Here is a 24,228-nt window from a genome sequence, read left to right on the forward strand (position 1 = left end):
TACCTTACCCTTGTGGGTCCCAACACACCAAGCACACATTGGGATATATCCCATGGCCATAAAATGAGCAAATGATAAAATGAGGCCCTGGAGCACCGACAGAATTGCTGCACAAATGCCAACATGCTTTCCATCAGGGGTATCTCAGGTATCAAGAGAATCTGAGTCAACTCCCAGTTCATTCTTAGCCTATGACAAATGTCAAGATGCAAGTAGACATTCACAGAACTTAAATAAGGGAAGAACTCCAAGCCAGTCCCTTTTGGGGTGGAAGGAGCTAGGAAACTGTTCCTGCAGTAGAGCAGAATCCCAGACTCCACGTACTCGAGGGTTATGTTTCTGTTGCCCGAGGTTAATCAGGAAAACTGGCCAATTTTAGTCTTGGGTACCATTCTGGGTACTAACGTGCCATGAAATTCAGTGCAATTCCACATGTTCTTTTAGATTCTGGGTGAAGTATTTTCTTTTGGAAGAAACAAAGCTGGGGTTTGCATAAGCAGATGTTTAATCTCTCTGAGCCCGGGGAAAAACGTGAACTAAGCCCTGACTAATGTTGATTCCCAAGAGGCTGCTGTGCTGTAAAAGAAAAGGCACTTGACTTAGAAGACCTGGCCCCAGGTTTGCACTTGCTTTGTGAACTGGGCCTCAGTTATACCCTCTGTAAAGCATAGAGCTGTCAGGGTAGCCATGATGATCAGAAAGATCACGTAAGGGAAACCTGTTAATAGCTCTGACTGTTTCCACTGGAGAGCTCGGCTGTTTGTTGAAGGAGAACCTTACTGCAGAGTACCTACTCACCTCATTAGAACACAGAATGGCTCCATTCCTTCCCACCTGCACACCTTATTTTTTTTTCCTTCTTTAAATTAAAGTTTATTGGGATGACAATTGTTAGTAAAGTTACATAGATTTCAGGTGTACAATTCTGTAATATATTATCTGTATCTCACATTGTGTGTTCCCCACCCAGAGTCAGTTCTCCTTCCATCACCATGTATTAGACCCTGTTTACCCTGCTCTAGAGTCCCGCTCCTCTCACCCCCCTTACCCTCTGATCCCCTTACCCTTCCTCTCTACCTGAAATGCCTCCTCTATAGCTATGTAAGCCCTCCCTTCTTCAGGACTCCACTCAACTCTCTCTTCCCCCATGTTGTCTTTATCCACTGCTTTGGCTCAACCTGACACTTTTCTTCCTGACTCCAAGTACCACTCACTGATCCCAATTAATAGATATAGATTAGTTATAAATATAATTATTTCAGGTAGAGGTAAGTGGTGGCAGATTGCATTTTACAAAATAACTGCAGCAATAACTCCAGGACAATGTGCTCTTCTAGAACCTGTCTTTTCCCTACCAAACATCAAGAGATAGAGCCTACTCCCCTCCCCCTTGAGATTGGCCTTTGTAACTACCCCAAGTAACAGAGAAGATGGTGTGAATTGAGTTCCCTGCATGAATTCCAGGCTAGGTCATAAAAGGCTATACAACTTTTTCCTGGATTTCTGTCTTGAAAAATGTGCCTTGTATCTCTGAGCCACCATATGAGAAGTCCCCATGCTAAAGAGACCCCAAGAAAAGACCAGGTAGAGAAACCACATTGAGACAGAGACAGGGGCCAAGGAGCCCCAGCAGTTCCAACCCCTACCCAGTGTTTGAGGCTCTCCAGCACAGATGCCAGAAAGGCACTGAGTGAGTGAGCATTCATGTTTCCAGTTCCAACCACTGTGTCACTGCAATTGCGTTAGCAGCCGAGTAAAGACCATCTAGCTGAGCCCAGTCAGCCCCAGGAATGTGAGATATAAAAAACATTACCGTTGTCTCAAACCACTATGTTTTGGGATAGTTATACAGCAATTGACATGTATAATATACAAACATGAGTATACGCATATGTACATACACGTGTGTGTGTGTGTGTGTGTGTGTGTGTGTGTGTGTGTGTAACATATATATCTTGGGATATCGCCTGCCTTCTACCATACTCCACTCTGTGTGTTTGTGCACTTAAATCCAGCTTCCCCAACTGGGCTGTAAACCCCAAGAGGGCAGGTCTGTGTTGTATACTTTCTAGTTATCCTCTGCCAGAGTTACAATGTGGCACTTGTAGCACCTGTGCTGTTTATTTAAATTAAATTAATGGGGACACATCTGTGTGCACATCTGTGTCCCTGGAAAGCTTGCTTTCATTAAAGGATGCAACTGTAATCATAAAGAAATCAGTCTTTTTGGTCATTGCACCTTTCTCCGAGTAACTCTGTATCCTTGGAAAGAACCATTTGCCTGTATCGCTGAGAATAAGCCACCAGATTTGCTTCTGTGTCCTAGATTCAGGGAAAGACAACACTGCTCTCCCCAGCCCTCCCTCCTGTGGGCACAACTAGCCTATTGGAAGCGATTCAGCTGGACCTTGTTTCCTCAGCCCAGGACCCCCACGTTGTTTGCGGCTTCCATCTTCAGATTGAGAAGCAGCCCCTTTGCCTAGTGTTACCTAAGAGATTGCAGTTTTTATGCACATAAGTTTGACAGTCTGATCCTACTTATTTGACCTATGCAAGAAAACTTAAACCTTGTAGTCTTTCATAGAATAATAAAGTTATTTGTATCCCTACCCCACAAAATACCACATATCTCAAACATCGAAAGGGTCTTGTTTTGAAAGAATTATTTTAATAGATTTTCTCTGTAGACCTATATGAAATGCCCTGAAATTCAATGTTTATATGAGAAAAGATCAAAGGAAGTAATCCTGTGAACTTCTTTTCCATCCTTTGAAAGTCTGCTAAGTCATTTTCCCTTGCACACTGTAGGAACTCACTGTCCAGCATGCCAGCTGAGCTGCATGCCAGCATCTTGAAGGACATGTTAAACCGGTCCTTGGGTGGTGGGGGTGGTAAGGAGATCTTCATTTTATTTGATCAGCCTTTTATTCAAGTGAGCCCAAGATTTGTCCTGGTTTATGACAGTAAATGCATACGTTTGCATCTGGCCTCTGTGATATGATGACCTAAATTATTACTTCACAAAGTTTATGTTGCTGCCATGGCCTCTGCAAATTTTTTTGTTTGTTTTTGGTCTCAAAATCATGTTGATTTCTTTAAGGATCTTGTTTTTAATGTGTTTTCAACTCCAGTGAACCCTGCAATGAAATATAAGCACATAGAAAGACACGAGCTAGCCAGAAATGACACAAAATCCGTTGTGCTCAGGAGGGGCCCGGAATATGATGGAGTTCTGACACAAGAACAAAGTGAAACCTTCCCCTCCTCCTCCCTGTCGGCTTTTACTTTTACTCTGAACACAAGTTGTGGTATTTATTATTTTGATCCCAACTAATTCAGGAACTAAGCAGAATTTTCCTTCACTTCCTTTTTTAAAAAACTAAACATGAACACGTTTATGTGTTTGAGATAATGACGAGATTTAGTCAAAAGTTTTGTTTGCTGCCTACCTTTCTTTCCGATTTTTAAAGCTTCACAAATTTGTGTGGACTTAAAAAGCATTTATTAAACACCTACCTTTATTGCTGTGAATTTCAATTTGCCAACTTCATGTGGGATGTCAAAATCTGACACTTATGGGAACACGTAAGACAACCTCCAGACTCCAAAAGAAAGTGAAACACAATTTCACTCCCTTGGCTATAACTGGTTTCCAATACCATTTTGCCTCCTAACACCTGTTCTTGCCTCTGCGCCTTTGGGCATCACCTGTCAGAGACATCAGAACTGCCACAGACGCTGCTTTGGAAGCCTTGACCTTGAAATAGTTGTGGTTGAGGGCTGTGGGACACTGCAGCGTCTCTTCCTATAGTTTCCTGTAGTGAGTGCTCTTTCTCTCCAATCCTTGGTTTATCCATATACGTTAGTATGAAATTAGATTTACCTCCGAGCCCTTCCATCATATCTTGCCAGCACATCCCAGTGACCTGCACTTTCCCCAGGTTGTTATTTACCCCTTGGTCACACTGTTATTTCAGGCAGCATTAGTTCCATGGAGGATTTAATGTGGCTGTAGCAAGTTTTGGCAACCTTTAATGTGAATTTAGCTTTCTACAAATTTTCTGCGGCAGGTGATGATCTAGAATATATTTGGGACTTATCATTTCCAGTCATTGTAGAGTAGCTTGTATTGGAGTAATGCCCCTGTAGGAACAATTATAGACTCTGGATAAACCAAAGAAACAATTGTTTAAAAGTTCTAGAGTGAATAAAGTAAGCAGAGGCTGGGAGGTATATGAACCTTGAAATAAAGAAACCACACTGTGTGAGAGCCATACCAGTTGGCTTTGCCCCTAATGAAACTCTCCAGTATGTGCAGTGCATGGAGGACTGAGCTCAGGCAGAAATCAGGAATCTTACTGGACTGAGGCATCAGAAATTAGGGTTTGGAACTCAAAGAGCAGGAAGAAATTGGGGGACATCCCAGAAAGGAAGGAGTCACACAGGAGGAACCCTTAAAACACGCAAAAAAATTTTCCTTAAACACTTGACTAACCCCGAAACTACATGCTTTGGGGGCAACTTGAAGCAGGCAGTGGAAAACAACAGCCAAGAGACTGAAATTGCTGAGTAGGGAGAGTTTGGAGTTCAAGTCCCTAAATGAAAGGAGCTTGATAAACAGCTCAAACTTTACATTGAAATCATGCACAACATCCCAGGACCAAGAGCATCATCAAAACAGACTTTTGTTAGAAAAAGCCTAAAGCCACCACTGGCGATGACTCTCCAGTAATTTAACTTCCTGTTTAAATGAAACTCAACACTCTTTGACAACAGAATCCAGAGTCTCTTCAGCACATCATGCATAAAGTCAAATGTACAATAAAAAATTGCTGGACACATATGAAGTAGATTCTAAATCCCCTTGCTTTGATCTGGCCTGCTCCAAACAGTGGCCTGTGTTGTTCTGCTGATTACAAGATGGCATGACGGCCTCCTGAAGATACCTGCCTTGTCATCAGTTCCTGCTCTTAGTCCATCACCTAATTACAGACCGAAGCACATTTAGGAGGCAAAAGACATTTAGTCTGTCTCATTCAAAGCTATAATGTGCCATCATTAGAGCCTAGTGATGGGCCAAAAAAAAAAAAAGGATACAAGAATTGATTTTTGTTTTGGATTAATTATACTCTTCTCTTAATTTTTGTTCATATTCAGTGACAGATGTTTTCCTAGAGATGTACCCATGATATTTGGAATTTAGACTTTGAATGCACAAACTTAGTGACCCAACAAAAAAGCCTTGAATTCAAATTTACCCTTAAAGTTTACAAATGTAATTAGAAGATTTTTCAGTGCTTTGACCCAAAACTATATAGGTAAATGGTCAAAAGATACCTAATATGTGGTATCAATAAGGGGAAATGATTCCCTACAGGGAACATCTTCATTTTTCCCTTAAAGAGAAGCCAGAGATTGCCAAGTACTAAATTGAGGAGTAAGCACAGGTTGGGTTTTGTCAACTGAATTATCCAATAGTTATTTATTTGTACGTCTTCCTACAATTAGCTGTGAGTTTTCTCAGGTATTTACTTAATTATTATAGACAAAATTTCAAGCTAATATTTTATCAATGGGTAACCATCGATATAGTGAATATATGGGGAATCGTATTGAGATACTTTTAACCACCACCACCACCCCCTTTCATGGATTATACTCTAAAAGAGGTACAGATCAAAAGAAATTGTGGCAGGAATCCCCGTTACCAGGCACAAGGAGAACCAGTTATTCTTTCACTTTAGGCCTTTGTCAGCAAAGCGTCAGTGTAGGGAAATAAGAAGCACACGTGCCCCTACTCCCATTGCCGTCACTGTGGCAGACATCGTTAATGGATCGCAATGCCCTGCCACACTGAATCCCACCCAAGACTCAGGCTGATAGTCATTACCACTCAACTAATGATCATATGAAGTGGAATCTATTTTCTATCCCTAAACTCGAAGCTCGGAATAATATTATGGAGAAAGAAAAAGAGCAGACTTTAAAAGGGGAAGCAGAAGGAAAATTTAAACTGTGCTTCTCACCAAATCCTCCTATTATTACAGATGGAAAGCTGTAGACCAACCCTAAAGGTTACTTCTAGCTCTGAAATTTGATGAGTTAACATTTTTTTAAAAATCACCAATTTTGAAAGCCCTAGTCATCTATCACGCACACTTCATCTCCTATAAAATAAACGCAGACAGAGTGTACATTTTCAATATAGACTCCTAATGGGAATTACTGCATTCAAAAAGAACTATTTTAATTGCATTTTTACTACGAAAGTTTTTCATGTAGCCTCGTCCTCGCCAAGGGTGCTGAGGAGGAATGGGCATTCCTTCTAGCCATTGAGTGTCTTCCTAAGGAGCTATTTAGTGGGTTTCTGCAGACGTCAGCTTGTTGGTCTGAATTTCTCTGGATCAATAAGAAGGCTTGAGAGCATTAGAGATGTAGCACCTGAGTCAGACCCTAGTTCATCCATCTAAACATTCTATCTCTGATGTTGGCACCAAGGGACATTTTGAGGAACAGAGCAGTCCAAGAATGGCATATAGTTCTGAATACCTCAGAGCTATTTGCCATAAATATTTTATTTCCTTTAATTAGAATTAATTATTGACACAGCCATGGTAATCCCACATGAGCAACAAATGCAAGTTGTAGGCTCTTGCCCCTGCAAAGAGGCCTCCTTCTATCTACTGCCATGTTTCTGTCCTGAGACCACTACGTTATTCATGGGATCACTGTATTTTCTACAGTAGCTGCTGGTTCGGAGCCATGAGAAGCATTGATTCCATGGCTCTTTCTCACTGATAAAGAAATATGTTTCTAGGTCGTCAAATTACATTTCATTGCCCTGCCAGGCCTAAAGTCTACGTAACTAATGATTGGGGTTCTTTAGTTGCAAAGAATGTCTGTTCCCTTTCAAGAGAAAAGTTTGTGGGATGATTGTTTAAAATCTTCTGCCAATATGGACATGAGAAAAAGAGCTCTGAAGTGGAAATGAAGGAACTTCTTATGGGTGTTTGATCCACTTTAGCACCACGGAAAAGGAGCGTAGACAGTCACCCAACCTGCGTTCAGGAGTGAGGCGATTCTATGCTTCTATTGACAATGCAGGGTACATCATTTCTCTATAAATGCATGGAAATTAGGCCGTTGAAAATTGTTGCCATTATTTGGTTGGGTGGGGCGTGCAATGGGTGGCAAATTCATCTGAATATGAATAAGACCTTTGCTGGATAATCTAACATTTGTTGAAATGGAAGGGTGCAAAATTGCAAAATTCCTAGCTCCCCTCATCTAAATATGGGTTCGCCAGAAGTAGGCTCTGAGACACACTCAAGTATGAGTTTATTTGGGACATGATCCTGATAGGGGAGTCCAGCATTGAGACAGGGAAGGGGTAGCAGCCAGGTAAAGGAGTGTTTATAGAGCTAGTTGTCACAGCTAGAGCATAATCCTGCTGAGAACTCTAGTAAACTGTGCAGAGAACTCCTAGGAGTTATCTCACCCAAACAGGGAGGGAGCTGCGGTATTTATACACCCACTCTCCATTAGGCTTTGATTGAAGCCTTCTCCTGGGGGAAAGAGCTACATTAATTCTTCAGCATATCCAGCCTGAATATCTGGACAGAGAACCCTTTCTCAGCTTTGGAGATACAAGTGCTCGCAGTTGCTGAGCGTGAAAGTGATGGGACCCCAAGAATGTGGGCAAAACATTGATGTCTTGGGACACAACCCTTGTCCATATTTCTCCCTCTCCATTATATAGTAAAGTAAAAGGAACTAGCTTTGGTAATTATTTACCTGATTCTATGTACTACATAGTTCATAAGTATCATCACAAATTAATCCTCATAATAACCACGTAAGCTGGTATTGTTTTCATTCTCCCATTTTGCACATTAAGAAACTAAGACTGAAAGAGGTTAAGGAATTTCCCCAAGGCCACAGAACTCATGAGTGGTGAAGAAAGGCTTCAAACCCAGGTTTTTCATGTTCTTATAAAACCCTGGCTGCTTATAGTAAGCAAATGTCACTGCATAAGCATTTGGCTGAAGAAACCTTTCTCTGCAAATTTGGTCGGCAATATTTTTTTGATTGATAGTTTGATGAGCCCTGTCTTGAGGCTCTTGGTTATCGTGGCCTATGGTTACATCCTCCATCACAGAGATGCTGTTCATGCCTTTGTTTCCGTGCACACTTCAATCCATTTGAATCCAGAACTTTTAAAAGGAAGGACTTGTACCTTTAAAAGTCAAGGGAAAAAAACAATTTGCCCTTTCTAATACAAAGGAATCAACATGCTAGAAAGTCAACCCGTTATGGTATTATCTCAGCTCCTCCACTAACATTTATGTGAACTTGGACTGTTTACTTGTCTTCTTTGGGCCTTGGTTTACTTATGTGAGAATTGGGGATAATGCTCCCTATCCCTTAGAAGCAATGAAAAAGCGATAAATAAACAATTGTCACCCCAATAACCTTTAATTTAAGAAAAAATGAAAAAGCAATAAATATATATTTACAGCACTTGATAAAGATGAGCTCCATCCCTAAATTCAGGATGCTTAAGTTATCGGGATGATCTCAAAGAGGGTTGAGGGTTCCCGTGCCCCCAACCTAACCTGTTATCCATTCAACTTGTACATCCTTGTGATTACGACTGTCCATCCTTGTTCTTTCCGTAAGTAGGGCTGAGTATAGTGCTCAGTGCATGGTAAGAGCTGACTAAGTATGTGTAATATTGTTTTGCACATGACTGGCTTGTTAATAACTTTTACAATGTTAAGACATAGTCCTTAGAACAAGACAACCTCCCAGAGGGCTTCAGTTCCCCAGGATACCCTGCACCGTCCCATTGCCAGACACTTTCCCTCTCACGTTCCTATGGCTGCTGAACCTCACTGAGCATAAGAGGAGGGCTCTGAAATATCTCTGAAACTTTTCCAGAGACTAAACATTTAGAAAACTAACTTGTGACTCTATCCATTTTCACACAGATTTTTTTGTGGATGATTTTTTTCATGGGCCTTCAGTTATGATAAATGTGTACCTCTGATCAACAAATACTTATTAAGTGACTCTTCCATGCTGAGTACTGGGGATACAGAGGAGAATAAATTTCCTCCAACCCTAACCACCAGTCTTGTGGAGAAGACAGAAGGAACCAAAAATTGCCACAAAGCAAGGTCTCATGCAAAATTCTGTTACAAATCTAAGGACCATATTAGTTACTGTGTTACTCAGGGTGGGCTCAAATATGCTGGGTAACAAAGAGCCTCCAAATCTCAGTGGCTAAGAAGAATAAAAATGTTCTTTTTTACTTACACTACATGTACAAAATGTGTATATCAGGGGGGTGGGATTCTTGTATCAGACACTCAGGGATCCAGGTTAATGGAAGATTCATGCCGACATATGTTTCCATGAATGCTTAGACAAGAAAATGCCACAGAGTGGATCAGGCACTGGCTTTTAAAGCCTGCCTGGGAATATGACACATGTTGTTTTATTCACATTTCATTAACCAAAGCAAACTGCCTGGCCCCACCTAACCTTGCAGGGGACTCAGAAGCGTACTCCTTCAGGTCTCTAAAACAAGGAGAAATGGGATATTTGTGAACAGCCCGAATGGCCACCCAAGTTGGAATCCAATTGTTGGGGAGTTTACTAGAGCGTCCCTCCCAATGCCATTTCTCAGCCAATAATTCTGTCTTGTGTTTATACAAAAACCACCTCCTGGGAGAAAGGCCCTCTGAATTCATTCACAATTGTATTCCCTTGGTATTTGTCGTTTTCTCTCATGGACCCTGGCCTGGTGGGCACTGGCCCTAGAGAGAAATGGCAGCATTGTTGTCCTCAGAGAACTCTCAGTATAGTTGAGTCTAAGGTACACACACAGCAAATGACTGCAGTTTGGTTGGAATATCATTTGTTGGGTACTTGCACAGTATAAGAGGGCCACAAAAAGTCAGGAAGATTCCATGGGAGGTTAGTTCCACATCTGGCTGGCAGCATTTTCCCAACGTTCACGCAGGGGGAGAGGGAGCAGCAGGCGTTATAGGAGAAGGGGGAGCACCAGGACAGATGAAAGTGTCTGAAACAGAACCATGGAGTCACCCATCGCGGCAGAGGGGGCGCTGGGCAGTGTCAGCACCCCAGATTCTTGGCGTAATGCCCAGGAGGCCAGTCAATCAAGTGCACTAGGTATTTCGGTATGAAAGACGCCTAGGATGAGAGACCAGCATTCTGACAATTGCCGAGGCTCAGATTCCTTCTGCTCAGAGTGCTAAGGGATCTGGGCTTTATGATGCATTGATCTTTATCTTGGGCTGCTCCATGTGATCAGTATGCAATCACTGTGTCTAAAGATGCCATGAATGTCCATGCTGCAGCTCTTTTTTTTTCTCAAACAAAACGGAAAACTCTCCCATCCCCAGCAAACCTCCCTTTAGACTCATCAAACTCAGGCAGCAGGAAAGCAGCCAGGAGAGAGGAGCAGGGTGGCTGATTGCTGTTGCCTTGGTAAGGGGAATCCACTCATTTCAAGCTCTGTGGTTTCTATGGGAACAGCACTGCTTGCCTTTGCTGGCCCTCGGGGCTGGCAAGATGTACAGAAAGGAAAACTCAGGGGAGACAGAGAAGAGCAGAAAGAGACTGAGGATTTTGAAGGTGTTCAGGGGAACCCTCAGCAGGATGTGTAGCTGTCCCCAGCATGTCACATGGGCCGTGTGGCCCCAAGCCCGATCATGGGAAGCACGTACCTAGAGTCACATGCATCATCCAGCTCTCTTGGACTAAACGAACTCTAATGTGAGGCAGGCAGGAATTGGCGATAGGTAGATTTCAACGCTGAGACCAGAAAGGACTGTGTCTTGCCCCATGCCAGACCCCCGTCCCATCATTGTTATGTTTATGAAGAATAGCAATATGTGACCCAGGAAGCATGGCAGGAGGTGTTTCACATACACTGTCTGCACTCTTCCCAGCAAGGATCCCATCCTACAGATGAAGGAAATGAGTGCTGAAAGGGAAAAGGATAACCCATGAGTGGTGTAGGTGGCATCTGAACCCGGGCCTGATTCCCCACTTGGGCCCTTATGCAAAATCCAATCAACCACCCAAGGAAAATATTAGCTTCCCAAAGATGAGCAAACATCCTAGCTCACGCCTTAACCAAGAAATCCCCCAGTTCATTTGGATTTGGGTGTGAGGAAGCACACCCTCGTGGAGGGCAGCGGGGATGGCATCAGCACCACCAGCCTGCGTGAAGCACTAGAAGCCCCACCTTGTTTCTTGCTTTAAAGAAAGAAACTGAGGCAGCCCTGGGCAGAAGCCCTGGGCAGAGCCTTCCAGTCCAGAGTGCCACCCTGTCTCCATACACTTTTCTTGTACAGCTGCAGCTGTTCTGAAAACACCATTTCCCCCACATGTTGGCGATCCCAGTCAGAGCCGGCCAGGTCGGGAGCCTGCTCAGCTCGGGGAAGCAAGCTCAGCTGCAGCTGGCAGCGGCTTGCTTGAACCATTGAGTCACCTAGGCAAGGCTCCCCTGCTCCATCCCTGATCAGTGTCTGGGTCTGCTCCCTTCAGCGTTTTCATCCTGCTGACGCTTACTACCGTGTTTCCCCGAAAATAAGACCTAGCCGGACAATCAGCTCTAATGTGTCTTTTGGAGCAAAAGTTAGTATAAGACCCAGTATTATATTTATTATATTATATTATATTATATTATATTATATTATATTAGTATATTATATTTATACTTATAGTAAAATCTTATAGGAAAATCAGGTTTTATCTTATATTAATTATTGCTCCAAGAGACGCATTAGAGCTAATTGTCCAGCTAGGTCTTATTTTCGGGGAAATAGGGTAGGTGTCTGCTGTGTGCTCTAACCATGCTCTGTGCTTAGACTAGAGGGAGCAGTGAGGAAGAACCTCAGGCCATTTTTCAGATAGCCAAAAGGCAAACTGAGGTCCTGAGAGATGAATATACATGCCACCAAAGACCATGCACTGGGAGTATTTCCAGATGCCCCACTGAGGACTCTTTCCTTGATCCCAGGCTGACCCTTTCCTGAGGAAGATTGAACACAATCATGCCAATGGCTTTAGAACCACAGCAAAGCAACACTCTGTGAAGTAACAGTGTGTATTGATAGGCTGTGTGTATAGGACATAAGTAGGGGCTGATAAGCTCAATGGGAAGCATTTGGGGCCTCCCCCGAGCAAAGCTGCTACCCACTGGGCTTCCAGTGAGGGCGGTTCTTCCATCACATTCTCTGCAGCAAGGGTCATCTGATAATGTCCTTCGCAAATGAGCCAAAGAAGTTTCTAACGTGGTAGAATCTCTGCTTAGTATAAGAACACATTACAAGGCAGCTAACTATGGTAGAAGTCTTACACTTCGGGCCCTGCCAAGCTAGATTCAGAATGCAAGTCCCAACCGCAGTTTATCTGGCCCTGTAAGCCTGGGCACAGGGCATCCCTTGTACCCCCTCTACCCCACCGCCCACTGCTGTGTGCTGACACCAGTTATGCATGAGCACGTTACGGCCTCTTGCTTCTACTTATAGACACCTTGCACCTCTTCTCTTCCAGTTCCAACACTTGGAAGATCACAGGGATGGGTACACAGGCTGTAGCAGACACTGGGTATCACCATACCAGACATGTGGATGGTTTCTTGAGGCACCTGTGACTGTCCAGGGCCTTCTCTGTCCCAGGAACTCACTTGACTTGGTCAGCGCAGGGCTGGATAGTTCACGTGTTCTCCTTAACACTTTAAGTCACAAGTGGCCATCTAAAAACCACCCTAATAAAGAAGTGATGCAAATATAGTATTATGTATAATGGATCATGAAAATGTCTTTTGGGGGCAGAGTCCCAGGTGTTTCTAACACAACAGTAGTTTGTTGCCTTGCTTCTTATCTGAAGGAAACACTACATTCCCATTAGAGATATAAAGATGTAATTTTTTTCTCATTCTAGTTCATGAACCCCCTAATGAAACGAGGACTGACAATGACACCCCAGACTCCCCAGCACGGAAAACGCTGTCATCTGTACTGAAATGGTTTTCTTTCTCTATTCTTTAGCCCTGCATGAATTCCCTGATGACATCTTCACCAACGAAGACAGGAGACAGGGAGCGGTGGTTCTCCACGTGCTCTGTGTAAGTACCTCTCTTGTGGCTCTGCTGGAGGGTCCAGAGGGAAGGCCCGGCTGGTGGTGGGTGGGCAGCAAGGTGCCCTCAGAGGCATCTCCCCTCCTTTCTGTTCACACACCCAGTGGGGGCCTCTGAGCCCTGGGGGGGGGCGATCTCTAAATGTACCTTCTTTAAGAGGACACAGGTTTGTAAGTTGGCAGGTATCTGTATGTATTCTTTCCTTGATATCGGTACCTAAAGCATAGTCTCCGAGGTCAAACAGACTTTCTCTTCGCTATTTAACCTTCCTTTCTCTCTCTGTTCAAATGTCATGTCTTGGGGAACCCTTTCCTAACCAGCCTTTCTAAAACGCCACTGTCTTTCCCTTACCTGGTTTCATTTTTCTCCATACCTCTGATCACTACCTGACATAGTATTATATAATTATTTGCTTATTATCACTCTCACCTCACTCACATGTAAGCCCCAGGAGAATAGGAACTTTGTTTTGTACATGGCTTACTTCCCCAACCTATTCCTGGTTGTGGCAGGGACAAAGTGTTTGTTAACTTAGTGGATTAAGTGTAATGGCAACTGACATAACGTCTGGCACATAGTAGGTGATCAATAAAAGTTTGCTCTGGCTCTGAATGTCCATCACTGCCCTAGCACTTCCTCTGCAGACACAGTGGATTGGAGGCTTTTGATTTCCCTTGTCCCCATTTGGAGAGTTTAGGGAGGGTGTATGTGTGAAGATACATCTCAGGACAGGCTGCAGAATCAGAAAGACCCAGGCCAGAGTCTGGACTAGGTATGTCACTGTGCTCTCCCATCTCCATGGTATCCACCCTCCCCTGGAGTGCTCGTAATTCCTTCTGGTTATATATTCCTGTGAAATAAATTCTCCAAACTTAGTAACATACCCAATAAACACTTCCTGGTGCTTGTGGATTCTGTGAATCAGTGGTTGAGAGGGAACACAGATGGAATGCTGTACCACAGGTTCCAGGTCTCAGGTGGGTCACTTTGGATGGCTGGCGGTGACACTGCTGCCTGGGGCTGCAGCCAGTGGTGCTGGAGGACCCCTTCTGAAGGGGCTTTCCACACCCATGACTGGTGTCCGGGCTGGGGTGGCCAAAGGACCAACTTGGCTAGGACTGTTAACCAACTCACCTCTGTGTGGCCGCTCCAGCGTGGCTCCATGTAGCAGCCCGGAGCTTGGAGAGGGAAGCTTACAATGAAAAAGGAGGAAGCCCCATGGCCTGTACTGCACAGGACTCAGAAGTCACAGACATCTTTTCCACCAGACTCTATTGCAGTAACAAGCCCCCTATGACTCACGGGAAGGGACACAAGACCTTAATCTCCAGTCCACATCTGGAGAAGGTCAGCAGGCACATCCTGGACTCTGGAGTCAGACCTGACCTGGGGTGGGAGCCCAGTTCGACTATCCTTGCTTTGTGTGTGGCTTCTGACAACATATTTCACCTCTCTGGGGCCATAAACTGCCCTAAGCATGACTCCCTTCACAGTGATAGCAATCAGCTTTTCCAAGTCTTTCCTCACTTACCCAACCCTCCCAGGACCCTCCCCCTGAAAAAAAAAAAAAAAAAAAAAGCATGAGAAGTCCCTGTTAAGAAAAACATTCTCTAAAATTACCAAATGACAAAGTAGACTCTTCGCAATCCTCCCTGCTCTTCAGGAGAGCACGTGCACAGAGCAATTAATACAGATGCCAGCTGCCGCCTTCAGCACCATAGAGGCTCCCCTGTCGCAAGGCTGAGGAGACCCAGGCACTGAGTCGGATCCAGAAGTCCCTGGTAGCCATTAGCACCCTGATGCCCTGACATCTGAGGGATGAGATCTCCACTCTCAGCACAAACAGTGTGGACTCCTTCCTCCCACGGCCATATCGTCACCTACAGCTGCCAAGGCCTTTCTCTCACTTCCTCTCACACATCCTCTGACTCCAGCTGAAGGCTGAGTAGGGTGTGTTTCCCTTGTTCTTCATGAGCCAAGGATACTTGTAAAGCCTCTGCTGTCTGTGATAGTGCATTCCCGGGGCAAGTGAAGGCAAAAACGGATAATCCCCCCGTAGACACTTCCCTAAACAGTGGATAGAAGCCTACAGCTTAGCACTCGGTCACCATTGGGATCTAATACCACAGTTAGCCCCTGTCCTGGGCCCTGCATTCTAGAAACCACAAGGCAAGGAGTCCAGGGGTCGAGGTCAGCATCCTCCCCTTCAAGACCATGCTCCAGGCATGTGGAACTTCAGAATTCTCCACCCGAGTGGCTCATTCCTACTGCCAAGGCCTATGTACACCTTCTACCTGGATCCCTCTCTTAGAGGGAAGAGACCTAGGTAGGGAAGCTTGAACCTCTTGCCTAGGGCATCCACACGCATGCACGTGGTGCAGGGGAGAGCTACACTCGGACGAAGAGGAGGGCATTTCTTCTCTATGGCAGAGTCGCATGTTAGGATGGGCCTGCCAGTCCGTCCCCAAGGTCAAGGACCAAGTCTTACACTATCGTTTCCCCAAGAATATAAGCTCCCCTAGTAGGACGTGAGCCTCATAAGAGAAGCACCTTTGTACTTCTCTACATTGTACAGTGTCTGGTGCATTGAACAACCAAAGCTGCACAGTTCAGTGAAGTTCAGTGCAGGAGTGAGCGATTCTTTTTATCCATTTCACCTACTATGGTGTCCAACACATTTAGCATGCTCAGGAATTGCTAGACGAACATCACTGGATGGAAGAAGAAGTGCTGCCAGAGCTAACCTGTGGCATTTTGGTGGCCCGCAGGAAACAGATGAATGGATGACTTAAAGCTGCCAGGAGCTAAACACAGATTTCCTGCATTCCGCCATCTAGAGAGCATCTCTGAGCCCCTGCAGTATGGGAGCACTGGGCCAGATCCTTCTAGAAGCCTGAGATCCAGTTTCAACCTGCAGGAACCCCCTGTCCTGTGGGGAGGCCCGCTTGTAGACAGCTCCTGCCCCCATTAGTTGCCAGCATGGTCTGTGCCGTGTGCAGTGGGAGGGCAGCGATGTCACAGTCACCGTTGGGAGGTTCAGTGGAGCTGGACTTGACGAGTGGGTAGGCGTTTTCCTAGAAAGGGAGAAAAGTGGTTCTGGCCTGGAACTAGAAACCATGATCGAAGACGTAGAGACTGGACAGTCCAGGATATCTGGAGTGAACAGAAACTAAGAACGGGGAAGGTGGAGAGGGTTGGGAGGCGCCACGAGGTGGCTCAGCTGCCGAGCTGGAAGTGGTGGGAAGCGTATTCCAGATCTCACCATCCCGCCTTGCCTAGGGCATAGGGTCAGGCATGTCCAGAGGGGACCTAAGTGGTCTGCTCTCCAGTCAGGTGACAAAGACCCAGGCAGGCCACAGATAAAGGCTCAGGGCCATTTGGGCAGGGATGCCAGAGTGCCAGGTACCCTGAGGAACACGCCAGGCCTGGGGAAGGACATCGAGGAGGGGTTGTGGGACTGAACGTCATCTAGCTGTCTCTAGGCCCCTGAAGAGCTGTGTCTGCCTCCTCCAGTGAGGGGAGGGTCCCAGAGGTGTATCCCAGGCTGCCTCAGGCAGAGGGCCACGGACTCTCCTTTCATGTGATAACTGGCTGTAATTTCAGATCTCAACCACAGAGCCCAGTCCTTTCAAAGCCCATTCCGAAACCTGCTGAATCAGCATTTGTACCCACACTCAAACTTCCGCGTTCCACTGAGGCCCCATGAGTGTGCTTTTGCTGTGAGGCCCCATAAAGCCGGTGGCCTTCAACCTCAGTCGGGTGCTGGGCTTCAGATACCATGGTTCTGCGGATCTCCCAGAACCATCTTAGAATCAAAGCTTGCTTCTCTGTTTCTTTTCTTTTTTCTTTCTTTCTTTTTTCTTCATGCAAATACTTCCCTCTTTTGTGTGAGCTTTGTGGAAATCAAAGAGCCATTTCTGGTTAAACTTTCCAAACACTGTACATTTAATTTTCCCCTGGATCTTTCTCGCTTTGTCAATTTCACAAATCCTAAATCCTGGGATTGCACTAAAAAAAAAGATTTCTATTCCTTCTGACTGTTCTTCATGTATGGGCTCCCGAGTAGTGTGGAAACTCATCATCTGTGTAAGTTTATCAGCAATGAATATCCCCCGAGAAAAGACACTTGTTTTAGGACTAGCTTTATGGCCAATCTGCTATAACGTTGAGACACTGAAAGCAGTGTTTCCTGTCTATATGGAGACTTGCACCCTATCAACTCGTGGATCCGGCCCCAAATAAAGGAAGAAACCTGTGAATAATTTTCTAGGAGCATGATTTGTTCTTGATTTATAAATATTTTGTGAAATTTTGCTAATTATCCCACATGTTGATAGCTAAATCTTTGAGATTATAAGCCAAGCTACACATGTTCTCTTCCAGTAAAAGAAGCTTGAAGTAATCAATATTTGAAATTCTTTCTAAAAAATGCGTCTGTTTTTAATAAATCAACCTCCACAGCAGAAATAAATACCCTCTGTGCATCTTGTCAGCTTTGGGAAAGTTATTCTTCCTAGGCGTCGAGCCTTCTTTTCACATTTTTAATGTAATTCCTCTCTTCTGGTAGGAAGATACTTCTATATACTTGTTTGTGAGGTGGTATAAAGTACTAGACTCCCTTACAAAGGCAAATTCCTGCCAAGGGAGTCTGTTTGGAAGATGTGCTCCTAACTGGTCCAGCAACTTAGACCCATCCACGGACCAACCCAGGAACGAAATATCAGGGAGAATGTGTCTGATGTCCTTTTTCATGTTCTAAAACCTAGACATGCTCCGAGGAGCCTCACAGGAAACTCAGGCGTTGACTGTGTGTGCACAGAGGGGACTCCTTCCTCTGTAGAGCTCTTAGGGCAGCCCCTATCTGGGCTATGCTGGGCTTCCCAAGGTGGCAGAAAGGATGCATGGGCCACCAGGAGGTCCCTGGCCATCTGCCTTACGCCTGCTCTGTCCTGTGGGAGGGACTCCCTTGTCCACATCTCCACCTTCACTGCACCCCAGCGTTCAGTGCCCATTCTAGGGGTCACATGTATTAAAAAGAGGTACACTCCACACAGCATGTGGCTTTGCAGAGATCTGGCAGGATTCTTGTGCTGGGTTGTCAATCCAGAGCTCCCACACTTGGAGATTCTTCAGGAATGGCAACAAGGACCGTTGCCGTTGATCCCTGAGGGATCCCTGTACAGGGATGTCCAGGGCTGGATACCAAAGCTGGTGGTCTCTCCCAAACCCTCAGCTCCTGTCCACATTTCTCTCCACCTCCTCTAGCCCAGGGAGTTTTTAATCTGGTCTAGAAATTGAGGAAGCTCTCTCTGTGAGCCTGCATCCAATTTTCTATTATTCCCAGACCAGCATTTTAAACTCAAGAATTTGCTAATTTGTGTTTCGTGAGTCCACTGAGACCTCCTTGCTCCCCCAAACTGCATCGGAAACCAGTTGGCATTGGAGGAAGGCCCTTAGGGTAGAGGTAGTGAAATGTGATTGGGAGGGGGGCGGGGAGGAAGGAGGTTATTCAAGTATCCTCCCTCTGCAATTGTGGGTTTCCTGGGCCCATTCCCTGTTTCCTCCATGCGGTGTCCCCGCCACGCAGAGTGCCTAGGTGACCTGGATCTCTCCATCCCACACTCCCTCTCCACACAGTCTGCTCCTGTGCGGGCCCTGACTCTACCTGGTATCCTCTGTATACCTGTTCTATTTGCTCACTCCCTGCCTGTACTGTTCACTGTTACTTAGTTTACAGCCTCAGAAATCTCATATTTTCCTGCCTAACCATGGGTCACCAGCCGGCCTATGGGTTGACCTCTGGGTCAGGTCTTAACCAGTCAGCGTGATGGAAGCACAGGGCTTCCTTCAGAAGGCACAGGGGACCTGGAAGCTCCTGAGGGAGAATCTAGGCTCTACAACCCCAACCACAAACTAACCCCTCCAGCCTGAGCGAAAAGTGAACGTTAATTTGGATGTGTTCATGGAGAAAGGCGTTGGGGTGGGGAGAGTCCAGGTCCCGGGTGGGAAGGGCTACCTTACTCCTCTGAGCTCCCAGGTTCCCTTTCAGTCCTGAGGGAGCAGGCCATCTGGAAGGAGCCTCACCAAATGGATGTCATTTCCTTGGGGCCTGAGCTCCCTACAGTTATCTCTCCTATTTAATTTTAATATCTGGAGGAATGATTACTCTGGACGTGCTCCCCTCCCTGGGGCCCAGATTGCTTTTGTTAAGAGCCAAAGAATAAACTATTTAATGCAATAGGGGTTCTTAGGGGCAAAGGGCCAGAGTACCAGCAGGAGGTGGAGGCAGCCCCTTCCAACTTCCCCTCCCCCAGCCCTTGCAGAGGCAGCTTTACATATCAAAGCTCACTGTCCACCTCAGCCACAGGGGTTATTTTTGTCTCTCTAAGGCTACCCTTTTGCTTTTTTGGCTCAGGGACTCAGCTTTTATAGACCAGCACTATGTAACAGAACTTTCTGTGCTGATGAAAATGTTCTCTATCTGTGTTGTCCAGTATGGTAGCTGCTGGCCACATGTGGCCACTGAGCACTTGAAATGTGGCACGGGTGACTGAGGAACTGATTTTTAATTTTATTTCATGTTAATATAAATTTAAATAGCCACATGTGTCAAGGGGTTCCCTAGAAGGCCTACAGATGAATTCGAATTCAGCATCTTCCCTCCCTTTGCTTATGTTGTCAACTTGAAACCAAGAAGCAGAGATGGCCAGGGAGAAGTCACCAGCAGAGAGGTGCTGCTCCTCTACTTAGTCCTTCTAAGGGATGACTGGCCTGGGTTTAGCAATTCAAACAAACAGGGTGCAGGGAAGGCACTGCAAGGCCATGGGGGATGGGATGTTCCATGCGGACAAAGAATACCCAGATTAGGAGTAGGAACATTTGTGTAGCACCAGCAAGCTCAGTGCTTTGGATCAAGTCACAGAACTTCCCCTGACCTCAATGTTTATATCTGTAAAGTGGGAGCACATAGTAGGTGCTCAGTAAATGTTGGATTTTTTGGTCTTCATCTTCTCCCCACTTCCCACTCCTCTAAGGGAGCTCACCTGTGCTTAACCCATCACAAAACTCCTGGGAGCAGAGCCAGGCCCATTCAGAGACAGCCCTTGTGAGCAACAAGACAGGGGTGACACAGAGGTCTGTCTGCAGCTGGCATTTCTGCCAAACCCAGGGCTCTGGGAGTGGGGGCTGCTGCAGGGGTTTCGAAATTTAAGGGGACATATGTGTCTGGTCAGCAAGGTCCCAGCAACAACTCACTCAGTGGGCAGACGTGTTTAGTTAAGGGATTTCACCCTGGAAGAGAAAAATGATTAGAAGAGCTGCGGAATTTGCTGTTTACTCTTGGAAAAGTGCTGAGCGTGTCCTTAATTTGTCAGTGTCAACACAAAGCTAAAACTGGTGTCCAGAGAGGATTAGCACAAAGAGAGTAAATTACTGTATTTCAATAAAACGTAAGTTACTCTCTCCCCTTCCTGCTCCCGAGACTTCCTTCAGAACGCCCAGGTCTGACCCTGATGCCCGTACCTGGAGGCTGCACACAGGCTTGCTGTATATTGACTCCCCAAGACCCCTGAGCGAGAGATAAAACATCATGGGTTACAGCCTGTACTTGAAGGAAGCCCATCTGAGTTTCAGCCCTGGCATGTCCATTTACACAGCGTGGGCAATTTGCTTTGCCTTGCCCAGCCTTTTTCCTCCTGTGTCCCTGGAGATAAATACAGCACCCACCTCATCAGATTGGTTTAAGGCGGGCATGCCAAGCTCTTGGTGAGGTGTCTGGCACTGCATAGATAGTACCCACCTGTGCTTCCTTAGTTCTTGCAACTTGTGTGTGCCGCCTGACTCCCAGCTTCCAGCCCGTGCGACTCTGGACTTTTTGCTGGTCCCCAGAGCCCATTCTACCAGAATGCAGGATAGCCCAGAAGTAGCCCTCGGACAGAGAGGGGTCGGTGGGCAAATACCTCAGTTTTCTCGTGCCTCAGGTGGGCTACATGAAACACATGACGTGTTCCACCTTGTCTCCCAGAGTTGCCTGAGCAGGATAAATTGTAGGCGCCCACCCAGTACCTTGCTTGATAACGCCTCGTGATTAGCTTCCTGATCTTCCCCGACTCATTTTCCTGCTCATCTACTGCTTCCTGGGATCTCCCCTCCCAATTAAAGGCCTTGCACTGGAATCCTGGATCCAGTTCTGCTCCTGAGGCCCAGGCTGAATAAATATTACCTACCGTTATTATTCTGCCCATTTGGTCCCCCTCTAAAACCCATGAGACTGAAGGAGATGCAGAATTCTGAGACTCCAGTGCCTTCTAGACATCCCCAGACCAAGGTGTGACATGAGTTGATCTACTATCTTTGTGATTCGTGTCCTGAACCCAATGCCATATAGAGAAAAGCTTGGGGAATGAGCTTTGGAGCAGACAGTTTTCAAATCTGATGGTGTGAGGATCCCCAAATGGCGATGGGAGAGAACATACAGATTGCTTAGATGACAGAAGTTTACACGTGGAGACTGGACACTGTATCCTGCTGTATGTTCCTCTTCGTCTTACTTATCTAATTTATTACTCGGTCCACTCATCCCCACTCTGTGTATTTTATTTATTTATTTTGTTACGTAGAAAATAAACTTTATTTATGTGTATCTCTGAGATGGCATTGCCCACAGTTACAGTTTGTGTTCAGTAGTTATGAATTGACTCTTTACAATTTTGTGTACTCTGAAAAGTGTAAGCTTAAAAACTGAATAAACAGTGAGGTACTGCCATTTGGATTTATCTATGTCCTAGCTTAAAGAAGTAGTCTTTATCAAGTATTCAACAAATCAATCTGGATAAAAAAGTCAATTCAGTGCTCTAATTTATCAGAAAACACTCCATGAATTTTAAATGTTGGTGCGCCGTGGTTTTGCTCAATAGTTTCCTGACAATTCTCTTCTCTGGAGAACCTCAGTACAAGACCTGCTGTTTATCATGCCTCAAGACATCAGAATGAATGCTATCCAGACAGAACTTTGGCTTTTATTCCCTCTATTTATTTTCCCCCCTCCCCTCGTATAATATAGAGACTCCAGATAGGAGTTTCAAGTTTAACAAAAACCTGACCCGAAAGCCCAGAAGCTTCTGCACTGCAGCAACCCGGGTCTGCAGCCTGTTCCACAGTCTAAGGAGTCATTTCCTCCTCACAGTTCTGCACCAGAAGAGCTCCCGTGGCCAGTACGCATGTCTCAGGTTGGGCTCCCACAGAAGCCAACCTGAAACAAAGAGTCCAGGGCAGGCGCTTCATTTGGAGGATGATCCCAGGACGCATGCTGGGGAGGGAGGCAGAGGAGGAACGGCAGCCCCTGAGGGCTGTGTGGTAGGGCTAGTCACCCCCACGGACAGGGCAGCTAGAGCTGACCCCTCCAGGGACTGGCAGAGAGTGGAGAGCACGCCCCTCTGACGATCCCCTCCTAGGATAAATGCGAGGGCACTGAGGCATTCATCCCCCATCTCCTGTCAGGCCCAGGCCGAGGGCTGCACTTCCACAGGAGGCAAGTGACTCCAAAGCCCTCCAGCCCATACATGGAAGTTGGCCGGGTATTGTGCCAGGAACATGAGTACCAGGGACAAGGGTAGGCCTGACAGTATCTGCCACAACACGTACCAGCTGGGCTGCCCCCCATAGGAGTGGACTTGCCCCTATGCCATACCTTGAACTCATCCTGAAGATCCTGGCTGGTGACTTCCTCTAGGGGGTCTTCTCCCCAATTCCACCTTCCTCACTCAGGCTTGGCGTGTGTGGTTGAGATTCAAATGCCAGCCGAGTGTCTCCTGTGTGAGTTCACCTGTCTGGGAACTCCTGAGGCTAGCTGTTTGGCAGATTCTCTTGTAGCTTTCCAGTCTCTCTGAACCAACTTAGTGGGAGGAGTGGAAAAAAATGTTATCCCTCTCATCCAGGGAACTGTGGGGAGTATACAGCTGCCCAGTCCCAATGTGCCCGTGTGGAAGAACTGTCAACACTCTCCTCAGCTGTGCTGTGTCATCCCCCGCTCCCTTCTCCCCAGACAACTTTTCTTCTATTCAGCCCACACGTTTCTTTTCTGACCCCATGAGCCAGAAATACGAAGGATCTTCTGTTTCCCAAAGCCTTTTTCTCCTTCAGTGTGTTCCTCTCAGTGCTGCACCTGACTTTGGACTTGACAAGTTCTATTAGTGCTGCCGTCTCGCAGGACTAGTGTGAAGGTCAAGAGTGTAAGCCATGACTCTGACGCCTACTCCCTACTTGGCCTTTAAATACTCTGGGCGTCAGTTTCCCCATCTGTGTGTGGAGATGAGGCTGCCCCTACCTCATAGGAGGTCTACTATGAAATGAGATGAAGCAGGTAACATGCTCAGTCCAGCGCCTAGCACGTAATAGGTACAAGACAATGTTAACTGTACATTATTTTCATTGTTCTACCCTGAATTAATCTATGGTCAACTCTTGTCCAGACAGTAGCCATCAAAATGATCTTCTTAGCTTCAGTCTGTTCCCTTCCAATCAAAATTAAGCGCTAATAGCACCAGATCAATGTCTTGAATGCAATATCCAGGTTATGCTTTGCTCAGACCTCCCCCAGCAATGCTCCCTGCCGCCAGAGAGCCAACCTGGCTTGGGAGGGTGCATTTCAGAGTAAGACCACCTGGGTTCAAACGCCAGCCTCACGGCTCTTTAAGTACATTGCCTTGGGCAAGTCATTTCACTTCTCTGTGCCTCACTTTTCCTTTAACATGAGGATAATGATAGGATCTGCTTCAGAGAGCTCTCTTTGTGGGGGTTAAAAAAAAATCAATCCAAAAGAGATGGAAGGGAGAGAGAGAGAGAAAGAGAGAGAGAGACAGAGAGAGACAGAGAGAGAGAGAGAGACAGAAAAGGGAGGGGGGGAGGTAGGGAGGGAGGGAGGGAAATCCTACTGATTGCTTAGAGCACAGCCTGGCACTTAAGAAGTGATCGGTAACTCTGAGTCATTGTTGTTATTTTCTTTCAGAGTGTCCTCACTGTGCAGGTGCCAACCATTTTCCCAGTCTGTTTTC

The 24,228-nt window shown here is 45.9% G+C and overlaps 1 protein-coding gene across 3 annotated transcripts in view; it reads left to right on the top strand.

Annotated features, from left to right (window-relative positions):
* SLC24A3 (solute carrier family 24 member 3) overlaps positions 1-24,228 on the top strand; it is a 494,345-nt gene that overhangs the window by 262,659 nt on the left and 207,458 nt on the right. For all 3 annotated transcript variants that reach the window (XM_033094851.1, XM_033094853.1, XM_033094852.1), the window contains exon 3: positions 13,089-13,165. In XM_033094851.1, the coding sequence (XP_032950742.1) occupies positions 13,089-13,165 (77 nt within the window). The remainder of the gene's footprint in view (positions 1-13,088; positions 13,166-24,228) is intronic.

The sequence above is a fragment of the Rhinolophus ferrumequinum genome, chromosome 23, assembly GCF_004115265.2.
Source record: "Rhinolophus ferrumequinum isolate MPI-CBG mRhiFer1 chromosome 23, mRhiFer1_v1.p, whole genome shotgun sequence".
Taxonomy (NCBI): Eukaryota; Metazoa; Chordata; class Mammalia; order Chiroptera; family Rhinolophidae; genus Rhinolophus; species Rhinolophus ferrumequinum.